This window comes from Heterocephalus glaber, unplaced genomic scaffold, assembly GCF_053883595.1.
Source record: "Heterocephalus glaber isolate CG9 unplaced genomic scaffold, H.glaber_assembly_v1.0 deba00000621, whole genome shotgun sequence".
Taxonomy (NCBI): Eukaryota; Metazoa; Chordata; class Mammalia; order Rodentia; family Bathyergidae; genus Heterocephalus; species Heterocephalus glaber.
Window position 1 is genome coordinate 27,908,932 of NW_028258153.1, and position 23,422 is coordinate 27,932,353.

At 39.0% G+C, this 23,422-nt stretch overlaps 1 protein-coding gene across 2 annotated transcripts in view; it reads left to right on the forward strand.

The window, feature by feature from the left end:
• Ift56 (intraflagellar transport 56) overlaps window positions 1–22,608 on the forward strand; it is a 54,823-nt gene extending 32,215 nt beyond the window's left edge. For both annotated transcript variants that reach the window (XM_087206305.1, XM_087206306.1), the window contains 10 exons: window positions 2,538–2,640; window positions 4,748–4,803; window positions 5,446–5,499; window positions 7,735–7,798; window positions 9,739–9,827; window positions 10,048–10,131; window positions 11,212–11,281; window positions 12,634–12,740; window positions 18,498–18,631; window positions 20,598–22,608. In XM_087206305.1, coding sequence (XP_087062431.1) covers window positions 2,538–2,640; window positions 4,748–4,803; window positions 5,446–5,499; window positions 7,735–7,798; window positions 9,739–9,827; window positions 10,048–10,131; window positions 11,212–11,281; window positions 12,634–12,740; window positions 18,498–18,631; window positions 20,598–20,709 — 873 coding nt within the window. In that variant the 3' untranslated portion in view covers window positions 20,710–22,608. The remainder of the gene's footprint in view (window positions 1–2,537; window positions 2,641–4,747; window positions 4,804–5,445; window positions 5,500–7,734; window positions 7,799–9,738; window positions 9,828–10,047; window positions 10,132–11,211; window positions 11,282–12,633; window positions 12,741–18,497; window positions 18,632–20,597) is intronic.
• Window positions 22,609–23,422: the final 814 nt, after the last annotated feature.

Genomic DNA, 23,422 nt, shown 5'->3' on the forward strand with positions numbered 1-23,422 from the left:
ACATACATATGGCCTGCAAGTAATTTACCTATTTTTAGTGAGCCTGAATTTTGACTGCAACCTGTCACATGAAATCATGTGTGGACTTTTCAGCCCTGAAAACGTTTCAGATTTTGGAGGATTTTGGATTTTCAGATTAGAGATGCATTTAGTAAGTGATGCTGTTGTTGTCATCTTGTAGACAACAGTCTCAGAACTGCAAGAAGATAGAAAAGTCCTTTGAATTTGGTTACAGGGGCTAATCTGTGGTTTGTGACAGTAAATTGATTAGTAAACTGACAGCCACAGGCAGTTTCTTGGGAGGTTGAAGGGTGGGAAGAAATTAGAAGCAGTAAGCCACGTACTTTTGAAGTGTAGCATTGAAAGAAAGGAGAAAAATAGTGCACTATCCAGAGGGAACAGGGGCCAAGTAGAAGATTTTTCAGGAGAACACAAATGCTTGTGTGTAGTCTAAGATGAAAAGTAGGATCAGTGCTTCAGAAGATTAAAGATACAGTAATGAATGAAACAAGGTCTAGATAGAATTAGAAGTCATGGGATCAAGAAGATAGGTGAAGGAATTAACTGGCAAAAGAAGGGGATACTGCAAAGAGGAACTAAAAAATATGATCAAATAGATATTTTGAGGTAGAAAGAAGAAATTGTGTAGTTCATGCCTGATGGCCTTGATTTCTATGTATTTATTTGTGAAACAGCTACTAGGTGCCAGATACCATCCTGGGCTCTAGAAATACAACAGCATGCAAAACTAATTGTCCTAGCCAGTCATGGTGGTGCACACCTGTAATCCCAGAACTCGGGAGGCTGAGGCAGGAGAATCACTTCAAGTTCAAGGCCAGCTTGGGCTACATAGTGAATTCAAGGCCAGCCTGAACTATATAGTGAGACCTTGTGTCAAAAAAACAAAAAAAAGAGAAAAAACAAAACAAAACAAAACCCAATCGTCCTTTCATGGATTTTTAGTTTTCCATTATAGCATGTATTATCACCTGACCACATATCACTTGTGTGGTGGCAGAGAAGCCTAATGCTCAGTAGAGCAGCAGGCATAGAGTAGGTGTTCATGAATGCTCACCAAATTAATGAAGCCAAATATTACCCGGTGTGTGGTACATATTGAGCCCACTGTAACTCATTTCATCCTTGGAAGTAGACATGACGGATGCCACGGAGAAATGAACAGGTAGGCCCAGAAAGGCTGTGTGCATCCTGTCATGGAGGGTTTTTGGTTTGTTTTGTAGTGCTGAGAACGAAATCATCATGGAGCTTTTCTTGTCCATATAGAAAAGAATTTCATTAATTATTGGATACTTTAAGAGTTTTCTGGGCTAGGAATATGGCTAAAAGGTACAGCAGTTGCCTAGCATGTACAGTGGCATATTTGGGGATGTTTAATCTCTGAACAGCTTGCTTAAATTTTTAAATCTGTAATACTTACAAAGATGTTTTTTGGTTTTTGGGATTTTTTTTTGGATTTTTTTTTTTTTTTTTGGTACCAGGGATTGAACTCTGGTCCTTGTGCTTGCACAGCAGGCAGTGAAACCACTGAGCTAAATCCCCAGCCCGAAAGATGTATTTTTAACAAGTTCATAGGACAGTTTCAAACCTTAGCAAAATAATAATAATGATAGTAATAAAATTTTCTGCCGTTCTTATGAAGAGAAAAGGAATGTGTACAATAAGAATTATGTCTTTATTCTGTTTGTTTCTTTCTAGTGTTTGTGTGTGTGTGTGTGTGTGGTACTAGGGATTGAACTCAGGACCTCAGGACCTTGCACTTTTGAAGCAGGCACGGCACCGCTGAGCTAAATCCCTGGCCTGCTTTTTGGCTGTTTTGAGATAGGGTCTTGCTATGTAGCCCAGGCTGGCCTCAAACTCACAGCAATCCTCCTGCCTCAGCCTCTCAAGTGCTGGGATTATAGGTGTGTGCCACCATGCCCAGCTTTTATTCTGTTTCTTATACTTACCATAATTTAGATAAGTTTTCTTTCAATGAGATCAAGTATATGTGGGGTTATAAAAAATATATTCCGTCGCCTGCCTTGAAAGTGCAAGGACCCGAGTTCAATCCCCGGTACCAAAAAAAAAAAATATATATATATATATATATATATATATATATATATATTTTCATCCTTTCAAAAATAACTGGGTAATGACCATATTAGTCAGGATTCTGGAGCTTGTAGTATACAACAAAGGCAAAATTCTTTGCTATGTGGAGTTTATATTTTGGTGGATGTAATATGAACAGGGGAGTGAGGAAATCCGGAGCAAAATGAAGCAATGTGCTAGATATAGTGGCACAGGTCTGTAATTCCAGCTACTTGTGAGGCGGAGGCAGGAGGACCACAAGTTCAAGACCTGTCTGAGCAACTGTCATAATAAAAAAAAAGTCTAGAAATGGAGCCAAATGTTTCCCAGAGCTATTTTAGTTGGATATCGTGAATCCAGTTATCTGTGGCAGCCCTTTAAACCTTTCCACTAATAAAATATACACACTTATTGTGGCAGTAACACAGTCTCTCTGTCTCTAGGTTGTTTTCCGAGGGGGTGAAGGGGCTTTGCAGGTTTTACCTCCCCTGGTAGATGTCATTCCTGAAGCGAGGCTGAACTTGGTGATTTATTACCTACGTCAGGGTAAGAAGAAATGTCATGGTCTTATGATTATGGCATATTTGGGGATGTTTAATCTCTGATTGAACAACTTGCTTAACTTTTAAAATCTATAATATTTACAAAGATGTATTTTCAACAAGTTCATAGGATAGAACAAACTTCTTGGTGATTACATGTTGTGACTTTTCTCTTTATCTTCTTTCCTCTTATGTTGCTACCTACCTCTTCTCCCCCTCTCTATTTTTCTGCCCTTTTCCTTTTGATTTTTCCATTGTTTTCTTCCCTTTGTAGTTCTTTTTCTAGTTTCCCCTTATAGGTAATGTACACCCACATTATGTGTGTTTGTGTGGTTTTTTGAGACAAGGTCTCTCTATGTAATTTAGGCTGACTTGAACTCCCTATGTAGCCCAGGCTGGCCTTGAACTCATGGTGATCCTCATGTCTTAGTATCCTGTGTGCTGGGATTCCAGGCACCATAACCGGATCATTTTCTTGTCTTTTAAAAGAATTTTTTAAATTTTTAAAAAATTTTTGGAACTGGGGATTTGCCTCAGTGGTTCCTCTGCCTGCCTCACAAGTGCAAGGTCCCGAGTTCAATCCGTGGTACCAAAAATAAATAAATAAATAAATTTTTGGTACTGGGGATCAAATTCAGGACCTCATGCTTGCTAAGCTAAATCCCTGGCCCTCTTGTCTTTTATTTTATTTTATTTTTTTGGTACTGGGGATTGAACTCGGGACCTTGCGCTTGGGAGGCAGGCAGCAGAACCACTGAGCTAAATCCCCGGCCTGTCTTTTATTTTTAATCATCACCTTCTTCTATTGGCTACAGTTGTCTGGCTTTTTATTTCTTTGTATCCCAGACATCTTATAAGAAGTGCTATGATTCAAAGAGAATGTGATATTTATTGCCCTTGAGAGAGATTAAAGTCGTTAGCCACATGCCGAAAGCAGCTTTTCTAACAGTGAGCCGTTCAGGGCAGTAGCTGTCAGACTGACAGTGTGGGCTGCAAGACAACATGCTCCTCATTGCAGAAAATGCATTTATTGGGCCGGGGATTTAGCTCAGTGGTTTCGCCGACTGCTGCACAAGCGCAAGGACCCGAGTTCGATCCCCAGTACCAAAAAAACAAAAAAAAGAAAGAAAAAAGAAAATGCATTTATTAAAATGAAAACATGAATTTGCAAACAGTCCTATTGATAGATAAACAAAAAGAACTGTGCTTTTGGAAAAGAATTTAAGAGTCTGTATATTTTATAAGTTAATTTTATTATGAAAAATTTTTTAACAGACAAAAACATGTATTATTTGTTTTTTGGTTTTTTTGGTACTGGGGATTGAACTCGGGTCCTTGCACTTGCACAGCAGGCAGCAAAACCACTGAGCTAAATCCCCAGCCCAAAAACATATAATAAACACCTAAATATGAACCACACATTCAATAATTCAAGGTACTGCTAATTGTTTAATTCACCATCACTTTTTTTATTCAAATCCTGACTTTATGTCATTTTACTCCTATATACTTGATATCTTTTTTTTTTTAAGTTATTCATTTTCTGGGCCAGGGATTTAGCTCAATGGTTTCGCTGCCTGTTGCACAAGCACAAGGACCCGAGTTCGATCCCCAGTACCAAAAAAAAAAAAAAAAGTTATTCATTTTCTTGTCTAAATACAATGCCAGTGACTTATCTAGCCCATATTCTTAGTTTGTTTAGCTATCTTCACAGCTTATCTGAATTTTCTAAAGGTATTTCATGATCTTTAGGATAACTATGCAACACTGAACTTGATGGAGAATTAGAGGACAGATAAAACAGATCATGTTTCTGTGGGGTGTGTGTGTAGCAGTACTGGGAATCAAACCCATGGCATTGCACATACTGGACAAAGCTTTTTACCACAAGCTACATCCCCAACTCTATTTTCTGTGAATATTTGTTTGTTTGTTTGTTTGGTACCGGGGATTGAACTCTGGTCCTTGCGCTTGCAGAGCAGGCGGCTGAACCACTGAGCTAAATCCCCGGCCCTTCTGTGAATATTTGAATATTGAAGGATCATTTTGGGGACTGCTTTAGAAAGCTTTGCTGAAATACCGACTACTGTAACTCTTAGTTCTTGTTTCAGATGATGTACAGGAAGCTTATAACTTAATTAAGGATCTGGAACCTACTACCCCCCAGGTAATTGAGAATGTTGAACAAGTATAGTGGGAAGTGCATGTTAGAGAAGGTCCTGCTTGTGGGACCTCAGGGAAGGCCATATGTATTGACACAGGCATGTTCTGTGTGACTGCTCAGGCTCTGATGTGGTGAGACTCCCTCATGCACAGTTGGTTCCTCCAAAAGACCAAAGATGGAAAATATGAAAATCTAGAATTCAGGTGAAAATGCCCAGGCGGATATCTTATCTTACTAGTATACTTGCCTAGAACTTGTCTTCTTCCCCATTGTCTACCCTTGCAGGCAGGGACTAGGCCTGTATGGTATCTCTGACACTGTGGTCTCTAAGTACACATCAGGCATTCCCTTTATTCAGTGACAGACTGGAGGAAGATGTTTCCAGACCCGATGGAGTCTCAGCAAATATATTTCTCAAGTGTGTTAAAACCTTCAGCATCTTTTGAGAATTTACAAATATGGTGAATTCTGTTCTTCGGCCGTTTGCCTGCTGGAAACAAAAGTCTCCTAATTCATTCAAGCCACACAGGGAACAAAGAAAAGTAACTCAACAGATGAAGTACTGGGTTGATACACGGGATGAACTAGGAAGTTAGCTTACAGCTCCCATTCCCCTTAACCCATCAGTGGTGTTGTGTTTTCCAGGAGTACATCCTCAAAGGAGTGGTCAACGCAGCCCTTGGCCAGGAAATGGGTTCGGTGAGTATGGAACCACTGCTATTCTATACCATGTTTCCAAAAGTAATTTTTGCTATAAAAGACAAAATAGGGCTTATTTTCAGGGGATATCTTATTTTTTCGTGTATAATAAGCTACATTTATTCATTTTTATATAAAAGCAATATTTGGGCCAGGGATTTAGCTCAGTGGTTCTGCCGCCTGCCCTCGCAAGCGCAAAGACCCGGGTTCGATCCCTGGTACAAAAAATAAATAAATAAATAAAATCAATCTTTATTTATGTATAAAACTGCCTTTATTCAAATACAGTCATATCATCTGGAACATCATCATACTTCTCCCAACCCTGAATTCTGGCCTGAATTTCTTGTGACTCCATTTCCCATAGAACCATTGGCATCAATCTCGCATGTCCAGCAACAGGGCTCTCCTTAAATGAGTGCTTCTCGTCCATGTAGCCTGCTCGAAGTGCATTGGTACAACACACGATGTACTGAATTACAAAGATTCGTATTAGACACAACCACGTCCATTCATTATCAAGTGCGCACATTATTCGTGCCTTGTGTCTACACTCTCTGATTGGTCATTCGGCAGAAAGTCTTAAGTTCATCTATTTACAAAAGCGTTTACCTCTTATCCAAAGGTACCCACTTAAATATTTACAAATACTTAATTATAATTTATATTATCATTTAAGTATTAATGTCAATAATATTTATATTTAATTATATATTAATATTATTTTATAATTCAATACGTTTGTCATATGTTTCAACAGGTGTACAAAATGGGTCCATCCAGCTGATGATCTTAATTCTTATTTTGGGAGTAGTGCTTATGTTATGAGCATCCTGAAAAATCATGCTAGGGTTTACTTTCTAGTTAGGTCTTATTTTCAGGGAAATATGGTAGCATACAAAGTTATAGATGTGTGGAAAAGACCAAAATGTATTTAAAAGTACAAATAGGCTTTTCTGTAGTTCCTTTTATTTCTCCAAGTCCTCCAATCCAGGTCCCTCTTTAAAAAAAGAATTCTGTTGTTTAAAAGCAAGAAAAAAAACCCCCTCAAACCTTTAACCCTAAAAATTACTGCTTTGTTTTAAAAGATAACCTGTTTTTATATAGTGCTTATATTTAATAAACAAAAGGATCATTGTGCAACTTTATTCTAATTTCCAGTGATTTTTTTTTTTTTTTTTTGGTGCTGGGGATCGAACTCGGGTCCTTGCACTTGTGAGGCAGGTGGCAGAACCACTGAGCTAAATCCCCAGCCCTGCAGTGATATTTAAAACCTTGCTCATCTGTGAGCTTTAATTTTTGCATGTATAAAATGGAAGAAATTGTTGCTCTCGGTACCTTTTCTTTTTCTTTAGATACTGGGGATTGAACCCAAGGCCTTGCGCATGCTATGTATGTAACTCTACCACTGAGCTATACCCCCATCTCCTCTAAGACAGCTTTTTATAAATGAAACACTGTCTAACATTAGGCTCTTATCCATGTTAATATGACATAGTAAGTTCTTTATCTATTGAACCTACACCCTTCATAGTGAGCTACAACTCCAGCCTTTTTTTATTTTTTGGTACCGGCGATCGAACTCGAGTCCTTGCGCTTGTGCAGCAGGCAGCGAAACCACTGAGCTAAATCCCTGGCCCAAGCCCTTTTTTATTTTTTATTTTGAGACACTGTCTAGCTAAGTTGCTAAGTTGCCCAGGCTGGGAATAAATCTTTTTATCTCTGGTTCACTCTATAATGCCTTATAGCAGATAGGCAGTAAATACTTATTGCATAAATACATGACTTTGGGCCAGGGATTTAGCTCAGTGGTTCCGGCGCCTGCCTGGTAAACGCAAGGTCCCGAGTTTGAGCCCTGATACAAAAAAAAAAAAAAAATTCAAACAAAAATAAATACATGAGTTTAATAAATACTTCTTGTACCCCTAGCTCCTGTACCAGTTCTAATATATTGTAAAAAGCATTAAATATTTATTGAATGAATGAGTAAATGTATTAATTTATTTAATGTAGATACTTTTAGGATACAATTTGTGGATTTGATTTTGTTCCCTTCCGCCTGACCCTGCATAACTTTTCATTCTGTTTCAGGTTACCATTGTCTAATCGCTTATGCTAATAACAATTAGCATTGTTTGGGGCATGATTTAAAACAAAAAGCATGTTAAATTCTGACATGGAGAACCATGATAGTTTTGCCTTATTCCTCTATGTCAGCTCTGTTCTCTTTTTCAGAGGGATCATATGAAAATTGCCCAGCAGTTCTTCCAGTTGGTGGGCGGATCTGCAAGTGAATGCGGTATGTCTGAGATCAGTACTCACGGCCGACCGTCCTGACCAGTGAAGCTTGATTCCCATCTAGGCATGTCCATATGTTAGCTCCACATTATGAAGTGGGAGTGAAAAGTCAGAGAAGGCCTTAGGTCTTGGATTAGGTCTTCTGAACATCTCTGCTAAAATGGAACAGGAGAATAAATTTACTCTTCAATTCATGAGAATTTTAAAAATTTGAATCAGTTTTAGACATGAAATATTAGTTTTTATTGAATTTTCAACAGCTTGTGCATTAAGCTTTTTTCACATTGCAGGTGTTTTTTTCCAGAGGGTCATTTGCCTTTAATCTTTGCCCACGGTATTTTTTTTTCCTACATAAAAGTTAAAAAGTCGTATTTAAGTTTACCTTTTCCATAATTATTTTGTACTTATGGATACCAAGCTTAGAAACTGCCGGTTATATAATATTCACACATATTTCCCAGTAGTGACTTTGTGACTTCATTGTTTTAATTGTTAAAGTATTGATTTCATCAGTCAAGACTCAGTGTAAAATTTGTGAAAGCTATAAAAGGCCAATGTGAGCTGATATGGCTGCCTCTACTAGTTGTCTGTGGTTAGCAGCTCTTCTGATTAAGTATTTATGTTGAACTGATTGTTTAATATTTTTATCACCCCCAGATATTCACAAATGTTTTACCAACACCATTTATTGAATAGTATTTTCTTTTTTTTTTAGACAGGGTCCCACTTTGTAGTTCAGATTGGCCTTGAACTCACTATGTAGCCCAGACTGGCCTTGAACTTGTAGCAATCCTACTGCCTCACACTCCCAAGCTCAGGGATTACAGGTGTGCACCACCACACCTAGCTTGGATATTGTTTTCTTTCCGTATTTCATTGGATCATACAACAAAAATGTATTCCAGTATGGGGCCAGGGATTTAGCTCAGTGGTTTCGCTGCCTGCTGTGCAAGCGCAAGGACCCGATCCTGGTACCAAAAAAACAAAACAAAAACAAACAACAAGCAAAAAAATGTATGCCGGTATATAGCAGTAAATAAGAAAAATCCCTTCCCTTGTAGAGGTTCCATTTAGTAGGACAGACAGACTGGGAATGGAGTGTATTACTCTGTAGCATAACAGACTGTTATCTGAACGGGGAAGGCCTGTGTCAGGGGTTGAGGTACTGGTCCCCTGTAACTTCAAACAGGAGGCTGACCTCAGGCAGAAAGGTGGATCTGGATCAGAACCAGCTGGTTCTATGGAATATTATTTCCCATTTGAGAGTGCTGCTAGGTTGTCTTAGACAAGTGAGGGGAGAAATCAAGTCACATGAAGGAGTGTGTGGATATTGGAGTCGGATGAAAGCATTGAAACCTTGCAGAGAGATACGGGCATGCTGTTGTGAGTGTACAGTGGGGTGTATGTTCGCTGGAGAGATTATCAGCCACTGTGGAGTACAGTAACCTCCATTATGCTGGGCATTAATCCCCTAAATGGAATCTGCAATTTTGGAATCTAAAATACTACCTTGGAGGGCTGGGGATTTAGTTCAGTGGCACTGTGCCTACCTTGCAACTGCAAGGTCCTGAGTTCAATCCCCGGTACAAAAAATAAATAAATAAGTAAATAAAATAGTATCTTACAACGCCTGTAATCCTGGCACTTGGGAGGCTGAGGCAGGAGGATCGCTTTGAGTTCAAGGCCAGGCTGGACAACAAAGGAGACTTTATCTCAAAAAATAAATAGGGCCGGGGATTTAGCTCAGTGGTTTTGCCACCTGCTTCACAAGCGCAAGGACCCAAGTTCGATCCCGATACCAAAAATAAATAAAAATAAATAAACAAATAAGTAAATCTTGGCATACATTACTATCACTGAATTATAAAATAATTTAAATCTCAATTTAAGAGAATTTTAGTTTCATGAATGATCATGGTTTCTTTTCCTCCTCCATTTCAGATACAATACCAGGGAGGCAGTGTATGGCTTCCTGTTTCTTCCTGCTTAAGCAATTTGATGATGTCTTGATTTATCTCAACTCATTTAAGGTTAGCTTAGAATTGTCTATGAGTTTGTGCATGAAATAATGTATATAATGTGTGAGAAGTTAAACTTTTACAGATAACACTTTTTTCTCTGTTGCCATTAGTGGCATCAAGGAATTAATCTGCTTTCTTATGATTATTTTTATGTTTATTCAGTAAAACTAATGGTTTTATATTTTATTTGTTAATCCTCAATGGGACCTGGCCTTGGGATGTTTTTCAGAGTTACTTCTATAATGATGACATCTTTAATTTTAATTATGCCCAAGCCAAAGCTGCAACGGGCAATACCAGTGAGGGTGAAGAGGTGAGCACCTACTTTTATTTTATTCATCTTTTACTTAAAGGATTATACTAGGGTACCTACTTTTGAAGGCATTTGAATGTTTCTATCTAAAAGCATCCTTATCTTTTTCTCACTTAAATAAAATGGTAAAGGGTAAAGGATTATTAGAGATTTCTTTGTTCTTAGGTTACATTAAAAACTATAATAAAAATACACATGTGGATTTTATAACTAAATGTTTACCCTTTTTTGATAACTTTTATGGATTATACAAGGGGTGATCAAAGTATACAGTGAAAGTTTGATCCCCGGTACAAAAAAAAATACAGTGAATATTTAAATTTAAAAATGTATTGTAGTGAAAGACACATTAGCATTAACCCCCCTCAAAACAGTCCCTGTTGCTTCAAACACACTTCTACCTCATCATTCTTGAAGCAGTTCTGGAACTCATCTTTATGAGTGTCTTTACAAGGGTATGATCAAAAATATGGTGAAGCCAGTTGCTAAGTGCTATCCAACAGAAGATCATCTACCTTACTGACTGCGTCTGGCACCATGTGACTTCTGGCTCTTCCCCAAAGTCAAAATGACCATGAAAGGTAAACATTTTGAATTGATTCAGGACATCGAGGCAGCCATGACAGCACAACTAAAGACATTCACCAAAAGAGAACTCTAGAACTGCTCCAGAAAGTGGTGAGATGCTGGCATTAATGCGTTTGAAATGAGCAGGAAGATTTTGAGGGGAATTGACAGCACTATGCTTTTACTGTAATCAACTTTTTAAAATTTAAGCATCCACTGTATTTTTTGCTTATGCCTTGAATATAAATCATACTCATATAATCAGTACCCAGATGATGAAACAATAGTAAAAACCCCATATCTCCTTTTTAAGTCAGTCTCACTCCCCTGGATAACCCCTATCCTGACTTCAAACTTTATAGATCGATTTGTTTGAATTTTTAAAAATAATTCAACTTAACTCTACAATTCAGTTTTGTTGTTAATCTCTAAGGCTACAGTGATCATCAGGCAAGCTGGTAATTATTACAAAACCATCCTCACGTTTATTCCCTTTCTTGCCTCTTGTCACAGGTGTTCCTCTTGATCCAAAATGAGAAGTTGAAAAATGATTACATTTACCTCAGTTGGTTAGCTCGCTGCTGTGAGTCTTCTTTTAAACGTTACAACAGAAATCCTCTTTTCTTTCTTGTTGCATGACCTGTTTGAAAATTACACTGTTTTTTAATCTTTGTATTTTTTTCTACACAATGAGTAAGCACTGAGGTGAGACTTGTTAATGCTATTGCTAAGTGTTGCTGTCTTAGTTACTTTCTAATCCCTAGGACACAATACCCAACACCCACAACTTAAAGCAACCGAGGCTGATTTTAGTACACATTTTCAGCGCCTGATCAGCTGGCTCAAAGGCAGAAAGGGTGGTAACGGGCCTGGGCAGAGGACAGCTGCTCAGCCCATGATGGCCAGGAAGGAGAGAGAGGGGAGAGGGAGATGCTTTCCCAGGTCACCCCCCAGTCACTTACCTCTTCTGAGCAGGCCCCACCTCCTAACTGCACCTCCAGCTATGGTTTGACCAGTGGATCGATCAGTCCACTGAGGAGTACAGTGCCCCACGAACAGTCACCTTCCAAAAGCCACCTCTGAGACCTGAGGCTCTGGGGGACATTTAGATCCAAACCATAGCAGTTGTCATGTCAGTGTGTTGTGTGAGTTTACTCTGTGATTGGTTTCACCATTCAGCATTGACCTTCCTGGTACAGGCCTGAAAGATGTCAAGTTCTTTTGGCTTTGTTCAACTTTCTAGGCTTGCAGTGTACACTGTTGTTTCTGAAATGATACTGTTGTGTTGATTTTGCTTTTTCACCTTTCACACCTGAAACATGGAAAAATGTCCTTTTTTTGTATATTATAGCCAATAATCTTTTCTGTCTTTCTCTATCATTGTGTTGTCTTGCTCCTTGTTTTCACTCAGATTTACATTTTTCACTTTTTTTGGCAGGGGGGTTTGAGACAGGGTCTCTCTATGTAGTCCAGGCTGGCATTGAACTCACTATGTAGCCCAGGCTGGCCTCAAACTCCTGGCAATCCTCCTGCCTCAGCCTCCTGAGTGCTGGGGTTACAGGCATGTGCCACCACATCCAGCTTTTCACTAAGTTTTTGTAGCCACAGGAAAATTTTAACAGTTAGGTATTCTATATGAGGCTGAAATTATGAGTAAAATTAAATGATGATAGTTGTCTCTTTTAAGCAGATTGGCAAAGTGGAAAACTGCTAGAAACCATCCCAATCTAAAAGACATAATTAAGTGAATCTTAACAATTTTAGGGAGGGTAGAATTCTGGTAGGGAGCTAGCTGAATGCCAGCACTGCCAGCTTTCCACAAAAGAGGTATTCTGCCATTACTTTATATATTTGGGCTATAGATTCATTCAAAGAAGGACGAGGTGCAGAAGTGATTTCCTAAAAGACACCTTAAAACATTGTTTCTTTTTCTAGATATCATGAATAAGAAACCAAGACTAGCCTGGGAACTTTATCTCAAGATGGAAACCTCTGGCGAGTCCTTTAGTCTCTTACAGCTCATTGCTAATGACTGTTACAAGGTGAGTGTGGTAAAAGGAAGATTGGAGATCAGCAGCATATTGATGCATTCATTGGCTAAATATCATGTTATAGAAAAGTGTCCTAGAGACTGTTGATGAAATTTCTATAGTGATATCAGAAATGTTGGGCCGGGGATTTAGCTCAGTGGTTGCGCCGCCTGCCTTGCAAGTGGAAGGATCTGAGTTTGATCCCCGGTACCAAAAAAAGAAAAAAAAAAAAAAAAGAAATGTCGTCCATTTTATGAATTAAGTGAACTCAGAAATGAGCGGTATTTCAGAGTTTTACATGTATATGAAATAATGATATAAAAAAAAGTTTCAGATTTCTTAAAGGTTCTGAATTTTTAGGTACTATCCAGGTACAGGTATTCATTTGGTGGTTGGAAATTTGGATCTGAAACTCAAGAAAGGTATCTCTTGGCATCTAGAGACATAATTGGAAATCATTGCCAACATTTAAGTAATAATTGAAGCTCTCAAAAACAGTGAGATTTGGGGCGGGGGATGTAGCTCAGTGGTACCACACCTGCCTGGCAAGCTGCAAGGTACTGAGTTCAATCCCTGGTACCAAAAAAAAAAAAAGTGAGATTTACCAAGTTAAGAAGTATAGTGAGAAGAATTGTCAGCCAAACCTTGAGGAATACTAAGGTATAAATGCCAGACCAAAAAGACAAAGGAACCAGATAAAAATAATAAACAGTCATGTTTATCAAAGGACTAGCGTGTGTGTGTGTGTGTGTGTGTGTGTGTGTGTGTGTGTGTGTGTGTGTGTGTATGGGATGGGAGAACAATGTGGGGATCAGGTAGAGTCAAAAAGACAGGAATAGTGTTGGAGCTCATCATATAAATTAAAAGCTTTTCTTAAAAGCCTCAAATTCTGGAAATTCCTATTTTGGGATATTTCATCTTGTCAAAAAGACAGGAAAATGTTGAGTAAAGAGAGGCTAGTGTTAAGTTGTCAGCAGCAGCTCATTTTAAAGTGAATTACTACCAGAAAGAAAAGTGAATCGCCATCAATAAAAACGTGACAATGACAATTTAACATAAGTTGGTGGCTGGCAGTGCTATTAAGTAAGGTTGGGGAGGCAGAGGGAGAGAAAACATGAAAAGACAGGAAATGGTTTCAATTTTAGATGTATTAAATCTGAAGTGTCTTTGGGGGTGCCCGGCAGAGATGATCCAAGTGAGACCCTGGGGTGAGCCCAGAGCTGAGCGTTTCATGTGAGGAATCAGAATTGAAGATGCAGTTGTAGAAGTCAGTAGTAGTGATGATAATAGTTATTGCAGTGATGGTGCCAGAGAGAAAGATTCGCTCTTAAGTGGGATGAGGAACCATGTGAAATAGCAGTATTTAAGGGATAGAAATAAAAGAATAAATGAAAGAGAAAGAAGAACTGAGATGAAAGAAAAGAATCAGGAATACCTATAGTCCCAGCACTTGGAAGACTGAGGCAGGAGGACTGCTTGAGCCAGGGAGTTGGAAACCAGCCCAGGAAACATAGTGAGACCTTGTCTCAAAAAACAAAAAAAGTATCCAAAAAATCAGGAAAGGAAAAAATTCATTTATCTTCTTCTTGTCCCTATTTATCAAAAGCCAAGGAAAGGAAAAGTCAAATTCTACTGCTAGATAGAGGTGCACAAGGACTGGAAGACAGTAGCAGGTAGAGAGGAGTCTGATCAGAAAGCAGACATAGCCCATGAAACAGACCACAGCCTTAAAAATTTTGTGTTTCACAGGCCGGGGATTTAGCTCAATGGTTCTGCCACCTGCCTTGCAAGTGCAAAGTCCTAAGTTCAATCCCCAGTACCAAAAAAAAAAGAATCAAAAAATTTTGTTTCAGGACAAAAAAAAATGTATTGCTAACCTAAAAGAAAAACCAGCATTTAGAGTGAGGGTAGATGGAAAGTTCATTACCTTTTAGAACCATGAGTAAAAGTATTTGTAGGTTGAGGAAAAGGAGCCATTGAACAGGGACAAAAAAGTTTCACACAACAAAGCAGGGTATTTTTTTTTTTGGTACCGGGCATCGAACTCAGGACCTTTTGCCTACAAGGCAGGCCCCAGAACCACTGAGCTAAATCCCTGGCAGGAGGGCATTTTTGATGGAGGAAAGCACCAGGGGAGCTGATGAGGGGGTAGGGTTAAAATTAAAGGAAGATAACCTCTTTGAAAGACAGCTTGGCACTATCAGGAGTCTCAGTGTTCCTACAAGCACCTGCTGGTTTGGTGATTCATGCTTACATACAACTCAGCGACTGCACTGCTACAAATTTATCTCAGGGAAATGGAAACTTGTATCTATGCAAATATACAAATGCTAATAGCATAAATTTTAATACACAAATGTTACTAGCAGCTCTATTTGTAACAGCCTAAAACTGGAAGCAATCAAAGTCTTTCAGTGTAAAGTTATATTCACGGATAAGATTGATTATGGGAAAGAAATAGCAGAGAAAAGTTATGTATAGATGGTTAGAGAGGTCAAAGCCCAGCATTCTTGTCCTCCTTTTGCAGGGGGTGTGCACCCACATCTTTCTCCAGCTGCAAATTGTAGAGTTCTGTGTGAGATGTACTCATCCAGGAAAAACAGAGACAATAGGAGGGAAAGGGAGAATTAAGCCTTAACATGTAAATCCCTGCATTAAATATAAATGGTCTAAATTCCCAATAAAAAGAGATACTGAGGTTGGGCCTGGTGATACATGCCTATAATCCTGGCACTCTAGGAGGCTGAGGGAGGAGGATCACAAGTTTGAGCCCAGCCTGGGAAACTTAATGACTTAGCAAGACCCTGTCTCAAAATAAAAAATAAAAAATGTGGCTGGGGATATAGCTCAGTGGCATCACCCTGCCTTGCAAGTGCAAGATGCTGAGTACCACCACCACCAAAAAAAAAAAAAAAGACACAATAGATTAAAAAAAGACTAAACTATGTGCTTTCTGTAAGAAATTCACTTTATATATGAGATATGATCAACATGTAATATGTATATGTACCAGTTCCCCAAGATGAATGTAAATATTGGATATGGCAAATATATACTATACTAATAAAAAATTTACAAAACAAATGTAAGGATGTAGATCAGTCAAAAATAAAAGGATGGAAAAAATATGCCATAAAAGGGATTGGTAGTTTCTTCAAATACACACTATGCTTTTATTCAGGGAAATGGAAACCTATATCCACACAAACTCCCAAATGTTAACAGCGGCTTTATTTATAATAGCCTCAAATTGGAAAAAAAAATTATTCCGGTATGTGAGTGGTTAAACAAACTTGTTGGGTATGAAATACTACTCAGTGATAAAAAGAAACCGTGGTGAGCAGTCTGGCACCATTTCCTGACGTGTGATGCTGATTAACTTTTAAGCCTCCCCCTGCCCCTTCCCGGGGGCCCCACATCTGGACAAAATGATAAGAAAGCCCAAGGGCTGCTGTCTTTAGTGCTGTTTGGTGATCAAAGCACACAAGCCCTGCCCTAGCGCTAGCCAGGGCGAAGGATGCCAGGCCCTGTCCCTGCATTCTCACACCATGCTGGACACACTTGGGAAGCCTGCTCTGCTCTCTAGGTACTTCCGTTATGGAGCTAAGGAAACCTCTTCCCCTTGGGGTGTAGGTGGGATCGTCAGTCTCAACATCCAAAGCAAACTGGCAAGGGCGGGGGAGGGGGGTCCCTGCTGCTTTTGCAGGGTGACTGTAACGGGGGAAACTGTGGATACAGTAACTTGGGTTAACAAGGACTTCATGCTGAGTGAAAGAAGCCTGTCTCGACAGGCATGGTGGCACAGGCCTGGAATCCCAGCAACTCAGGAAGCTAAACCAGAAGGTCCCCAAGTTCAAGGCCAACCCGGGCACCTTGGAGAGATCCTGTCTCAAAATAAAATAGGTGGGGGCTGGGATGTGGGTCAGTTTAGAGCATCCCTGGGTTTAATCCCCAGTACCACCCCCAAAAGTCAGTCTCAAAGGGCCCCAGGCTGTTTGATTTCCTATATATGACATTCTTGACAAAATTATAGAGATAGCAAATTAGTGGTTGATAGAGAAGAGGGCTGGTAAGCAGGGAAGGGTGTACATGTGACCATGAGGGTAACAAGAAAAATCGCTGTAGTGATGAAATAGTTCTGTGTCTTGGTAGTGGCTGTGCTTAAATGAATGATGTGATGAAATGGACAGGATGTCAACACAGTAACAATGTCAGTCTCCCAGTTTTGATTTTGATATAGCTTGTAATTCAATCAACCGACCAATTAGAGCAATATAGACGCATCTTACAGATGTAATGTTGGTTCAGACAAATGCCAAAAGACGGGGCTGGGGTGTAGATCAGTGGTAGAGCACATGCCTTGCATACATGAGGTTCCAGGTTCAGTCCCCGGCACCTCCAGCCTCTTATATCTAAGCATCCACCTACAGCCCTTGTCCAAGGCTGAGTCTAACAAACAACATGGCAAAAGAATATTTGCAGAATTATTTCATATAGATAAAAATCTGAGAGGCAAAATTCAATTATACTTTTAAAGATGTATAGCTGTATAAAACTACAAAGAAATCAAAGAATTAATGACCATAAAAATGAGAGCAGAAGTTACCTCTGCGTGGAGCAGGAGGGGATTACGTTCTATAAGTGGTACATGGAGAACTTGTTTTGCCCAGTGTCTTGATCTGGGTGGTAGATACACTTGTATTCACATTATATTTAGTCACACATCATGTGTGTATGTTTCATGCACCATTTTATACGTGTGTTCTTTTATGATAAAAAAAAATTTAGTACATAGGTAGAAGGATTGACCTAAAAGAATAAATACACTTTTTCTTGTGAGATACACAGGAAGAAGAGGACAGATGAGGTATTATTTGAACTGAAAGAAAGAAAGTTGTGTTTTCCCTGTGAGGTATAGAATAAAGCTAAGCTAAGAATATGAGAAGTCTTAAGGAAATTGCCAAATATTTCGAAAAACAGTTAACAGGAATAGAGAAGTAACTAAACCATACTGAGCGAAGAGTGTTACCCACCCATCAAGTTGGAGATGTAAGTGAAATTGGTAGCAGTGTGCATTTCTGATTGGCAGTCAGGAAAAGCTCATCTAGGCAGAATGTACTGGTCTTCAGCATGTTCTCTGAAGCCAAGGAAATTACTGTAGTAGTATATTTGGGAAAGATATGTTAAAATGAATCTAAGAGATTTAGTCTAGTATACATCTAGGCATTCTGAGAATTTAGGAACAAGATCAGGAAGTGTATGCACTGTTGAGGTGAACATGACCAGATTGTCATAAGATGAATGAATGATAGCAGTCATCTAAAAAGAATATATCGAATGGGGCCAGGGATGTAACTCAGTGGTTCTGCTGCCTGCCTCGCAAGTGCAAGGTCCCGAGTTCGATCCCCGGTACCCAAAAAAAAAGAATATATTGAAGAGATTTGAAAACTTCCTAGTTCAAATTGTCCTCAAAATTAGAATATAATTAGAAGAAACAACAAATGTGTTGCCAACGCCGTAACTTGACTACGTGTAGGAAAAATGTTATACTGTGAAAACTGAGTGAAGGTTATCTGGTTTAAATTGAACCTGTGTTCTCAGACCATGATTTTCTTGTTTTAGGAATTGAAATTTATCTGACTTGCTAACTCAAGAGTTGTCATTGCCCATCTACTTACTTCTTCCAGTTCTGTTTCATGTTATCTGTTTAATTTTATTCTGTCCAATATTCTGACAACCAGTACTATGACAACACTATCTTTTATGCAGATGGGCCAGTTTTACTATTCAGCCAAAGCTTTTGATGTCCTGGAGAGGCTGGACCCCAACCCTGAATACTGGGAAGGCAAAAGGGGTGCGTGTGTGGGCATTTTCCAGATGATCCTAGCTGGGAGAGAACCCAAGTAAGCAAACATAAGGGAGATGATTCATTTGTTGGTGTGTGAGGGAAAAATAATTGGTTGCTTGGATAATATCTTCTGAAAGCTCAAAATTATAATGCTGTTTTATAATGATGAAAAAAATGTGAAGGTGTTAAGTTTTTCTATTGGGCCATTTTCCTACAAAAAGTATCTTATTTTTAAAAAATTCATTAAGTTTATTGGTACATTTTAGATATACAATATGATGACATTCATCATTGGGAATTTGTACCTTTACATGATACATCTTGGTTCTTATTTTTTTCCCCCTTCCCCTGCCTTCCCTTCCACCCCTCCAGCCCTCCTTATTTACAAAGACTTTGTTTCCATTTTTTCCTTTTACATATTTACTCCTTTCCTTTTCCCTCCCCCTTCCACTTCCCCTTCCCCTTTCGCCCTTATATTCCTATTTCACAATATGTCTTCTACATTTTGATCCTTATTTACACTTTCAGTTTCTCACACCGGAGAAACTATTTGGTATTTACACATGTATTTATTTATTCATAAAAAGTATTTATTTCATAAAAAGTATCTTATTTTTATAGAGTCAAATCATTCTAAATCATCCATACCTTGTGTATGCATGTGTAAGCCACGACTCTCAACTCTAAGGGCAAGATATAGATTTGTTCCCAGATGAATGGCCATTTTGACAAACATCTTGCCCATTGGCTCTTTTACATTAGGCCTCAAACAATAGGAATGGAGGAATGTGGTTAATAATTGTTTTTCTTCTGCTTCTTATATTCTAGGGAATGCTCAGATATTAGAGTACGTGAAATCATTGGTTTATAACTCCATCTCAATAGAAATTAAAACACTTAAAACTAAATTTGGTGTTCTAAAAATAACTTGATGGGCTGTTTTTGTTACTAATATGAATAGGAAATATAGGGCCCAGGGATTTAGCTCAGTGGTTCTGCCACCTGACCCACAGGTGCAAGGTCCCGAGTTCGATCCCCGGTACCAAAAAAATAAAATAAAATTTTAAAAAATGAATAGGAAATGTGATGATTTTATAAGCAAATAATCTATGAAAAATTACTTCCTGCCTTAAATCTATTTCCAGTCCTAAAAAAAAGGTTTGAAAGCATTTGGTCAAGTGAAAGATGTTGGTTATGGGTTTAAAAGAAGTAGAAAAACAAGAAGACTGTAGGGTGTAGATTCATAGGCAGTCACCTTTTGATTTGGTAAAGGATTAGGGACTTTCACCATGCATCACTTAAAATAGAAGTTTATGTTTGAGTTAGTTAAAACATAATGCTGTGTATCTGCCTAATCTTAGTCCATCATTCTCTTCTCTTCTGTATTTATTAATGCGTTTGGGCCTTTTTTAACCAAATTTCTTGAAGAAATCATCCATTCCTCTGGGTTTGTAAAATTTTACAGACATAGTACTAATACCTAAATTAAAGTGATTACCACCTTAAATAAAGGGGAAATCCAAGCCTCTGACAAATTAAGTGACTTGTTAACAGTGGAACTAGAATTTGAATTGAACTCCCTGAATTTAAATCCTGGATATATGCTTTCTACCCTGTCATGCAAAATAAGTGTAGAAATGGGAATATTTAGATCATCTCAGGAGAACACAAAGATTAATAGTATGCATAGAGGTAATATAGATAAGCAAGGAAAATTTGGGTAGATAAGGAGGATTTAACAGAATTTCCATTTTACTGTGCTAATGGGGTAGAAGCTAGGAAGTTTGTCATTGGTTTATGAATACACAGTGGGGGAGTCTTTTTTTTTTTGGTAACGGGGATCAAACTTGGGATCTTCCGCTTTCGAGGCAAGCAGCGGAACCACTGAACTAAATCCCAGCCCAGGAGGCATCTATTATAACAAATCCCCTAGTAAGTAGCACAGTATGAAGTTAGGAGTTTATTTTGTTTATTTTCATTTCTTTATTGAAACACTTTGTCCTTTCATATCTTTTCCTCAGAGAGACCCTCCGAGAAGTGCTCCATTTACTGAGAAGCACGGGTAACACCCAAGTAGAGTATATCATCCGAATCATGAAGAAATGGGCCAAAGAAAACAGAGTACCTGTCTAAAATAGCTCGAGAGACCCAGTGCTAAGAACTAGCTTCCGTGTTGATGTAAAATTGGAAATCACTTTCCTCAAGTTGAAAGAAGGCCTCGAGACAGTGACTGACTTGCTTAGACCTAACCCTGCCTCAACAAAGCACCGGGTCTGTGCTGTGGCCCTGGATGATCACACTAGCAATAAGACTTTGGACTTATCCGGTGCCTTCCAGAAATACTCGAGTATTCTTACGTAATTTACTGACTTTATGGAGAACAATGTAGCCTTTTTTTTCTTTTCATGATAACATTTCATGACATTTTCTCCCAGCTGCAATAACAATGTCTTTGATGCTCAAGAAGCACTTTCATCCTGCTGTCTTACTTTTAACCATCTCTGCACATTTTCCCCTTCTAGTGGGGATTCCATAAAAGGTTTTATGAAATATCTCTGAGTCCTGGGAGAACAAAGATTTTAACCAGCTGTGGGACTCTGAGAACAGAAGGAGCTCCTGTGTCAGACTATCCAGTCATTAATAGATAACAGGCTTGTAGGATTACTGATTCAGTGCTTAAACTCTTGGCATAACAACGTGTGGCAGTGTAGCAAGATGAGCACGGGAAATTTTTTTAAAGTGAGGGCTGTGGATGTAGCTCAGTGGTAGAACATTTGCCTAGCATGCACAAGGACCTGGGTTCAATCCCCAGTACAGGAAAAAGAAAGTGAGTATTATGGAAAAAATGTTTGTGTTGTGCCTTGGTACATATTCAAGCAAAAAAGTATATAAATCTCATTAGCCACTTCTCCATTATATTTTAGATAACAAAGCAGGTTATGGTTTTTCTTAATGTATCTACTGAATAAACATCATTTTGAAACCAGGCTATCAAGGGAAGAGAACAAACAGTGCCAGAAATAATTGGAGGCACTGAAGTTGGAAGAATTCTCATAAGCACTACATTTGTTTGCCCCTTTTCTCCAACATCTCACTGTGGCTGGGAGAGTTGCATAGAAAGGAGATGGGAACACAGCAAGCGTTACAGCAGCCTAGGAGAGGAGACCAGAGATTGCAAGTAGCCTTTACCTCTGGATGGTTGTGAGAGGCTCTCTCAGCTTGGCTCAGGACGACTGGTTTTCCTATCTCTTGTTAGACTCAGATCTAATCAGGCTAGAGCACAAATCAAATGAAACTGGCCCAAATAACTGAATCCTAAGAAACAGAGCTACGTCATTTTTCATATGCCAAAGCTTCTCTGTTTCATTATGCCGAGGCTAAATTTTCAATAATAACTGGTTGTAAGCATCAAAGGTACTAGGTGGGTCAGATCTGGGCAGAACTTGCTATCATTTTTTTGAATCATTCTGGCCTAAAATATTTGGAAACACAGTAGTGGAAACAACAGATTGAAACTTCTCAGTAGCTTTTGGCAATTAAATTTGTCTTCCAGGGAATTGCTGTTAATTTCAAGCTTCCTGAACTTGAAAAGCTTTCCCATTGATGGTGATTTACTTCTAAATAAGCTTTCACTGAATTTAATGCTCAGGATTCTACCAGATATTTTCCTCTGTCTTGGGGAAATGCCCGCATGTTCCAAACACAGCAGTGTTAGGATTGAGCCAGAAGCATAAAGACCAGTGTAAACGGAAGTAGCACCCAATTGTGTTAAGGTAACTACTTGTGGAGCATCTTGACAGCGCCTCACGATACACGGCTGCTTTCGTCATATGTGATGTAGGAGAGAGGAAGGTCCAGGCTTAGGAATGTAGTGTAATGTGTACAGTTTAGAGCACCAATGTACTATTTATAGGCCATAACATATATTACTTACAAATGGGAAAAAATCTTTTACAATTATTTTTGTACCTCCAAAGAATTAGTATATACCACTGTATTATATTCAAATTAAAGTTTATTATTTGGTTCTTATCATGGTATTCTGTTGGATGTGATGAGTGGGGGCCTTGGGCATGTCTTGTGCCATCTCTTTTCTTTCCTGACCCTCCATGAAGGGTGTCAGCCTCACATGTTACTGTTTACAATAGAGGAGAGTAGATATTCCCTAGCAAACCCTTTCCCCTAAGAGGCTGGTGGTCCTGCTGAATCATAGTAGGCTTGGCACATTGCTGAGTTATACTCCACTCAGAAGCTATATGTTCAGTGCACAATACACGATAGAAACCTCTCAAATACTTGACTGAATAAATATATAATTATGGTAGAACAAGGGACTTGTGAAATCTGACCTCGTGTGTTCTGGTGCCCATCTAATTATTGTTTTGTTGTGGGCTAAGCATAAGCAGGTTGCCAGGGGTGCTGAGATAAAGTAAAACACAGCCCTGGCCCCTAAGGAAGTCAGTCTAACAGAAGCACATAGGCCATTCAACACAGGTGGGATTGGTATCATCAACCAGAGCAAAGTGCTGAGAGAGAAAATAAGGCAGCTGGATGTTTGTACCTGTGTGACTGGAACAGCTCCTGCCTCGTTTTGCAGAAGGCGTCAGAATACATCCCATAGCTCAGTGGCGGGCAAGACGCACAAGCTCTGCCACACTACAGACAGCCAAGTGCACAGAAGCCAAGAGACTGCCGTCCTCCAGGGCTGAGTATGCTTGAAAGGCTGCAGGCAAGCGGCTTATATCATAGTGATTTAGATCTGCTTTTCTAAGGGAAAAATGAACTAGTAATTTACTACTTCCTAGTTCCTATATGCAGGACTCTCAATGTGACTTAGACAAGAAAT